General features: G+C 42.4%; 1 protein-coding gene across 3 annotated transcripts in view; it reads left to right on the top strand.

Annotated features, from left to right (window-relative positions):
- Positions 1-4525, top strand: part of msna (moesin a) — a 21421-nt gene extending 16896 nt beyond the window's left edge. For all 3 annotated transcript variants that reach the window (XM_060056130.1, XM_060056131.1, XM_060056132.1), the window contains 2 exons: positions 639-866; positions 1757-4525. In XM_060056130.1, the coding sequence (XP_059912113.1) occupies positions 639-866; positions 1757-1921 (393 nt within the window). In that variant the 3' untranslated portion in view covers positions 1922-4525. The remainder of the gene's footprint in view (positions 1-638; positions 867-1756) is intronic.
- The last annotated feature ends 3742 nt before the right edge of the window (positions 4526-8267 follow it).

The following is an 8267-nucleotide window of genomic DNA, read 5'->3' as shown; positions in this document are numbered from 1 at the left end:
ACGATTTATTGGTACATAAAAATATGTACCTTTATGTCAGACCACTTCTTTTTTAATTCTGGGACTGTGCGCTCTGTGCTACCGACAGAGTTCACTGCTGCAGCAACATGTTGCCAATCACTCTGCTTTTTGTTGTTGGCGATCCCAATCCCGTGACCGCCGAACAAAACTACTGGACTACCAGAAGATAAATCTTCTGGTCTTTGGTGAAACGGGAAGACTTTTATGTCTTAACCGCATAAATGATGGGGAAAGCTTACAGTTAAAGATATTCCGTTAATTTCAGTAAGAAGTATTCTTCGGGTAAACATTAACTCTCTGAATCATAACATCAGCATTACAAACTAACTCAACGAGAAGTAGCAGTTAAGGTTTAACTTAACTTAACCAAACTATTCTGACCCTTTCGTTGTCCGAACACTAGTGACATAATCTAATAAGGAGACTAGAATATGAAACACTGTGAGAGTAACACTTTGAGGAAGATCTGATGTTACCACCGCTAATTAACTCCATTAGTGATGTCACTAAAGCTCCATCAGTGACGTCACTAAAGCTCCGTCAGTGACGTCACTAAAGCTCCATCAGTGACGTGCAGGTTTTCTTACGGCTGCTGTTCCCTGTCCCCTGTCCCCCAGGCTGAGCTGGTGCAGGAGGACCTGGAGAAGACCAAAGACGAACTCAGGACCAAGATGGCCGCCCAGATCCAGGAGCCGGTGAACGAGGAGAACGAGCACGACGAGAACGACGAGAGCAACGCCGAGGCCAGCGCCGAGTTCGCCGGCGGCGCCGGAGCCAACGACCGCAGCGAGGAGGAGCGCATGACCGAGGCGGACAAGAACGAGCGCGTGCAGAAACACCTTCTGGTGAGTCCTGGGGCTGGTTCAAACTACCTGCTGGATCTAGAACTGGTTCAGACTACCTGCTGTATCTAGAACTGGTTCAAACTACCTGCTGGTTCTAACTACCTGCTGGATCTAGAACTGGTTCAGACTACCTGCTGGTTCAAACTACCGGCTGGATCTAGAACTGGTTCAGACTACCTGCTGTATCTAGAACTGGTTCAAACTACCTGCTGGTTCTAACTACCTGCTGGATCTAGAACTGGTTCAGACTACCTGCTGGTTCAAACTACCGGCTGGATCTAGAACTGGTTCAGACTAGCTGCTGTTGCAAACGACCCGCTGGTTCAAACTACCTTCTGGCTCTAGAACTGGTTTAGACTAGCTGCTGGTTCAATCTACCTGCTGGCTCTTGAACTGGTTCAGACTCGCTGCTGGTTTAAACTACCTCCTGGTTCAAACTACCTGCTGGCTTTAGAACTGGTTTAAACTACCTAATGGCACTTGAACTGGTTTAAACTGCCTGCTGGTATTAGAACTGGTTTAAACTACCTGCTGGTTTAGGAACTGGTTCAAACGACCTGCTGATGAGTTCTCGAGCTAGTTTAAACTCCCTGCTGGTTCTAGAACTGGTTTGAACTACCGGCTGATGAGTTCTAGTCTTAATCATGGAACATTTAGTTGTGAGCCCTAGACCCACCAGGGCTGAACTATAAAACACCTTCTGGATGAGTCCTTTACTCTCGACACGTTTATTTATATAGTACATACATATTTCGATTTATTTATACGAACACGTGTCAACTGATTATCTTAATCCCACTACTACCACTGCCAAATCCTTGATGGTCATTGGTGGATAACGTTGTGAGCGAGTGCCTCATTGGTCCACCTGCTCCCTGTGCCCCCTGCAGGCGCTGAGCTCGGAGCTCGCCGTCGCCCGCGACGAGACCAAGAAGACGGTGAACGACGTGATCCACGCCGAGAACGTCCGCGCCGGACGGGACAAGTACAAGACGCTGCGCCAGATCCGCTCGGGGAACACCAAGCAGCGCATCGACGAGTTTGAATGTATGTAAAGGGAGCACAGGCCCCGCCCCCTGAGAGCACAGCCATCTGGGCACGCTCAGACCAACACAACCGCTCTGAGCATGCTCAGATCGACACAACGGCACTGAGCATGCCCAGACGAAACACAAGCATTCTGAGCATGCCCAGATAAAGCCAACACACAAACGTTTGAGTGACTGCTAAAAGACGACAAACAGAAAGTGCCACGAGTCGCCGGTTCAAATCATGTGAACCTTTTTTAAAAGGGACAGAATGTAGTAAACATTTGCATTTTGATAGAATTTTTTTTCGGTCTTTTAATAACTAGCTTATGCAATAACTGATGCTAACTGAAGACAGCATTTACAATTTCTCGAAATATTTGTGTCACATTTGTGTAACATGACCCAATAAGATTTAACTCTGATTTGCATGTAGGAATGAATGAATGAATCTAGAAGGATTTTCCACTAGGCCAGGCTGACTAACGATTAATAACGTCAACAAACAAAAACAAAATGTCTTCCATCATGTGATGTATCATCACCACCACCTCGGCAAATTCTACATCCAATTTAGTCAATTAAAAAATGTAGCTCATGTGTGAAGTGCCAATTCTCGCAATCTGTGAGACAAAGAATCGACTTTTCTTTCTGCTGTTTTTACATTTTAACCTCAGCCAACCTGCAAGCGCACCTCAATATCACCGGCATTCACTTTTCTTTTTTTTCATTTTTGATTCAAATATAAAAAACCTGGCAGATTGAGTCACAGTTGCCAGTCGATTTACTTTGTTTAATTATCTGATTGTCCCGATTGGCTCGCTCACCCGCCTTTCACACAGGAGGGGTGGCCTGATTGGTCGGAAACAAACTTGGGTCTGATTGGTCGGATATCAACTTGGATATCAAACAGCTAATATAGCAAATGGTCAACGTCTATGTAATTCTAAAATCAACGCAAAAATGATGATTGCTACAGAATGCCAACCGTTTTATTCCATCAGTTCTATCCAGTGTAACAATCTTGTTCTCCTCCAGTTATACCAAGAACTTGTAGCCGACATTCTGTTGATATTTCACTGATTTATTTATCTTGTTTTAGAATTCTGGGCTTTGATTGATTTGATATAACAGTTTGCCTTACTTCTTTGTACGCACAGCATAAAATATTAATATAAAATCATTTCTGTAGGTGGCCAAAATACAATAAAGTTATTGCCAATTTGAATATCGATACTGAAGAGGAATAATTTGCCTCAGTTAGCATCTTATTGCGCCAACATGATTTATTGTAGCAAGCTAGCAATAGCTCATTAGTAGCATTGTTTGAGGATTATTTGCTATTGTCTTACTGTGTTAGCTGTAGAAAGCAAAGAAAGAAAAACAAGCAATTTTGTATTAGCAACATTAGCATTTAGTGATTACACATGTGACATTCCTGAACCTCTTACTGTTAAAACAACAAACCAAAATAATAACTCAAAGCATGGGATTCAGTATTAAATACATCCAGTTTTAGAACAGCCTCTGCCCATGGCACTTGGAGTACGGGGAGGCCACATTTCCAGATTTTTCAGCTAATTTATGCTAAGATACAACTTGCAAGCTAATACTGACAACCAATTAACCAATTAGAAAAGAGAAGACTACACGTAAACATTTGACTGGAACTGAAACTGGTTTGATCTGATTTGCTGTAAACATTCCACTGGAACAGAAACTGGTTTGATCTAAACATTCTACTGGAACTGAAACTGGTTTGAAACCGGTTTCATGTCAACATTTTGACATGCCGGTTTTTACCAAAACCGGTTTTACCGTTTTATGTTACACTAAAGTGACTTTGATTTGACCCCCCCCCCCTCCCCCGATCGAAGAATATGACCAAAATAACTAAATATGAATAAATTATCAATCGGAAGGGATTCTAAAGAGTGACGTTTGACTCGGTGGCTGTCGGGGTGAATTTTGGTTCATTCCATTTGTCATTTTATTGGGATTATGAATCATTATTCTCGATAATGAGTCAATCCATTTAGTTCTGGGCTTATGCTCTCCCCCTTTAGAGCGACAGAGGAGGTAGACATTAAGGAGTTTTGGGGTAGTTACTTAAGGAATGTTAACAAAGTTATTGTAAAGTGGTATTTTAATTTTCAGTATTTCCATTTTTTTATTTTTTTCGGTTAATACCAATTGAAAAAAGACAGTATTTCTTACATACAGTATAATGAGGATTCAAATATGTGCTGGAGAACTATATTTGCGCTTTGTTTACTGAAGAGACAACGCAAAATATACTCATTTGCCAGGCTGGCAGTATTTCCAAAACATATATTTGAAATGTATATTGTATTTGCTTTTGTGTATTTTTGTAATTTGGATTTTTTTAGGTGTCAAAATAAGGTCATTTGTATGGAGATTCATCTGAGATGGTTTGATAATATATTTGTATTTTATCAAGATAGAATTTCTTCTCAGAAATAGATTTTAGAAGGATTTTCATTTTTTCTGCATTTTTGTTTTGAAGACTGCAATTGGAAACTGTATATTTTGGGATGTCATACAAATGAAGCTTTAAACTGTTGACTGTCGAGACTTTCAATAAACATCAATTCCTGATAAGACTGCAAATTCGTCTGAACAAAGATCTTTTATTTTCTCCTGGAAACACACAAATAACTCTGTTGAACAACCACTGTTCCCTAAAAACACTAGCTAGACGTTGGGCATTTGACACAATCAATTGTATTTATGCAACACCTTTTTCAAGTACCTCAAGGCCCTTAACATTTAGCCTTCATATACTTTCATACGCCTTGTTTTGTAAGTAGAAGGTTACCATTGGTCACCAGAATGATGTCCCCCACACAACGCTGACCCCTGGCTTAGACCGTTGGAGACGTAGTCATCTACTCGGGGTCTCAAACCCACCACAGCTTCACATGGTAAGGTTGAATGAGGTATGACCGAGGTATGACCTGATGGCCAAATGGAGGAGTACACCTGACGTAGTTATACACAATACATATACAGTCAAAAAAGAAATATCCATATTTTCTTCTAATTTTCGTGCCTTTATGGACGGGAGTGTGGAGACTGACAAGAAAAGTGTGCTGCATAAGAGAGGGAAGGACACAGGCCACAGGACAGGAGGGAATGAAACCCTGATCTACCCGGGTACACTGAACATGCACACTGCTGTCTGTTGCCCATTCCCTCAGCAGGAACCTGTCCTGGTGAACCACTAGGTGGCAGTATAACCTAGTGTAGCCTGAGCCATCACGACAGGAAGTATAAAAGCATGATGAGACATTTATAGAATACGTTGCTGGAATAATTTCAAAAGGAGCATAACCAACACTAACAACTAAAAGCCCGCAAACTAAAGAAGACTGTCATCAGATTTACTGTATTTTACTCTGCTCTACTGTTTTCTGCACTGTACTCTATTCACACTACAATATTCTACCTGACACTGTCTTACTGGACTGTAATCTACTCTATACTTCTATGCTCTATATTATACTGTTCTCTACACCAGGGGTGCCCAACCAGTCGATCGCGGTCTACCAGTAGACCGCCGACAGATCCAAAGTTGACCGCGAGGTGTGAAGAAGAAAAAAATATCATATATATATTTTTTTTTTATAAAATAAAATTTGCGCGGGACATATACGCGCGGTAGCGCATGCGCCGTCAACAGCAGTTGAAAGCCGTCAATAGTTACGCACTCCTAAACGTTGGCATGGCTGAGGGGAAACGCCCCCCGCTTGAAGGTAGGTTTGCAATGTTGACACTAGGCTGGTAGATCTCGGGAGGTTGGCTACTTGAAAAGTAGATCTTGGGTCAAAAAAGGTTGGGCACCCCTGCTCTACACTGTTCTACTCTTCTGTACTTGACAATACTTTACTGTACTCTACACTGCTATATTCTACTGTACTACCATACTGTATTCTATACTTCTCAACTTCACTGTACTCTACTCTATGTTCTACTTTACTCAACTGTACTCTATACTTTTCTACTCTAGTGCTACTCTCGCTACTTGCTAAAGGCCCACAGTTGGGCTCGAACGCAGAACATTCTGAGATGGATGATAAGAACATTGATGTGTCAGACTGAGGTTAGCATGGTGTTAGCATAGTGTTAGCAAGATATTAGCATGACACCTGTCCGTGATTCTCCCCCTCGCTTCACACATTCAAATCCCACATAAAAACCGACCTCTTTTCCCAAGCCTAGGACCTCCCCCACCCATAACCGCCTCCATACCAATCTATTATCACACTCCACCGTGCTTCTGCTCTCTGTTGCTGTCTTCCGCTTGTCCCCCTGATTGTCATCACCCTCTTCCTGTTTTTGTCTCCGTCACTGTAAGCGTCTTTGAGTCGTTGAAAAGCGCAATACAAAACAAATGAATTATTATTATTATTATTATTATTGCTACATTAACATGGTGTCTGTGTGGAGTAAGCATGACATTAGCATGGTGTTAGCATTAAGAGGCCGTGGGGACTGAACGGTGGTGTGGCCATTAGCAGGACGCTAGCAGGTGGTGGCATCAGCAACCTCGTCTCTTTCTCAACACCGCCGCTGTCTTCTTTATCTCACACTTCCTCAATCCGCTTGGGAGGGGCCGGAAAACCGTTAGAATTACACATCCTGGTCAAGAAGTTCAGAGAAATCGGCGCGGTTACGGGCTTCAAGGTCTGCACACAACAGACCGATCCAAAGCCCTGTGAAATCGGAGGTAAAACCAATCAGCCCACGGACCAATCGAACATCAACCCATTGATCCTAAAAAAAAAAAGGTTGCGTGTCACCGTTGTCGCGGATACGCCCCTGACTCCCAGCGACGTCGCCCGACGGCCAGTTGACCAGAGCGCTGGACTGGTCCACCCGTCAAACTAAGCCCTCATCCCCTCTGACCCAGATGCACAGTAAAGCAAACCACACGTTTAGTCGACTGTATATCAACTGTACCCATGAGCGGCGTGGCGGAGAGCGCTGGACCGTCCACACCATGAGACGAACCAGGACCAGACGGGGGTCCAGGTGCAAACAGGAGACATTTGAGCGTGCACCCAAGGGACAGGACGGTCTGCACACAGCGGCAGGACGTTGAGTCCTCAAATGAGGAGAGAACCACGACTATAGTAGTGAGGCCTGCAGCCTGAAGGGACTTTAGCTGTTCTGTTATGTAAGGGACTTTAGCTGTAATGTAAGGGACTTTAGCTGTAATGTAAGGGACTTTAGCTGTTATGTAAGGGACTTGAGCTGTAATGTAAGGGACTTTAACTGTAATGTAAGGGACTTTAGCTGTAATGTAAGGGACTTTAGCTGTAATGTAAGGGACTTTAACTGTAATGTAAGGGACTTTAGCTGTTATGTAAGGGACTTTAACTGTAATGTAAGGGACTTTAGCTGTAATGTAAGGGACTTTAGCTGTAATGTAAGGGACTTTAACTGTAATGTAAGGGACTTTAGCTGTAATGTAAGGGACTTTAGCTGTTATGTAAGGGACTTTAGCTGTTATGTAAGGGACTTTAGCTGTTATGTAAGGGACTTTAGCTGTAATGTAAGGGACTTTAGCTGTAATGTAAGGGACTTTAGCTGTAATGTAAGGGACTTTAGCTGTAATGTAAGGGACTTTAGCTGTAATGTAAGGGACTTTAGCTGTAATGTAAGGGACTTTAACTGTAATGTAAGGGACTTTAGCTGTAATGTAAGGGTCTTTAGCTGTTATGTAAGGGACTTTAGCTGTTATGTAAGGGACTTTAGCTGTAATGTAAGGGACTTTAGCTGTAATGTAAGGGACTTTAGCTGTAATGTAAGGGACTTTAGCTGTAATGTAAGGGACTTTAGCTGTTATGTAAGGGACTTTAACTGTAATGTAAGGGACTTTAGCTGTAATGTAAGGGACTTTAGCTGTAATGTAAGGGACTTTAGCTGTAATGTAAGGGACTTAAGCTGTAAAGTAAGGGACTTTAGCTGTAATGTAAGGGACTTTAGCTGTAATGTAAGGGACTTTAGCTGTAATGTAAGGGACTTTAGCTGTAATGTAAGGGACTTTAACTGTAATGTAAGGGACTTTAGCTGTTATGTAAGGGACTTTAGCTGTAATGTAATGCAAGGGACTTTAGCTGTAATGTAATGTAAGGGCCCTCTCTGTATAGAGGTGAGGGACCAAACATCTGAGACCAATCTGGTCTCAGATGTTTGGATGAAGGTTCAGGTTGTGCAGAGACATAAAGGCCTGCTGCTCTAAGACGAAGGGAACACATACAAACGACACAAGAATATTTAGTCATATTTTATAAACATATTTAATACACATTATCGTGCTACAGGGCATGTTTTACACTTAAGCTAT

This window comes from Gadus macrocephalus, chromosome 7 (genome assembly GCF_031168955.1).
Source record: "Gadus macrocephalus chromosome 7, ASM3116895v1".
Taxonomy (NCBI): Eukaryota; Metazoa; Chordata; class Actinopteri; order Gadiformes; family Gadidae; genus Gadus; species Gadus macrocephalus.
The sequence above is the reverse complement of the archived record's forward strand: the minus strand, read 5'-3'. Positions and strand labels throughout refer to the sequence as shown.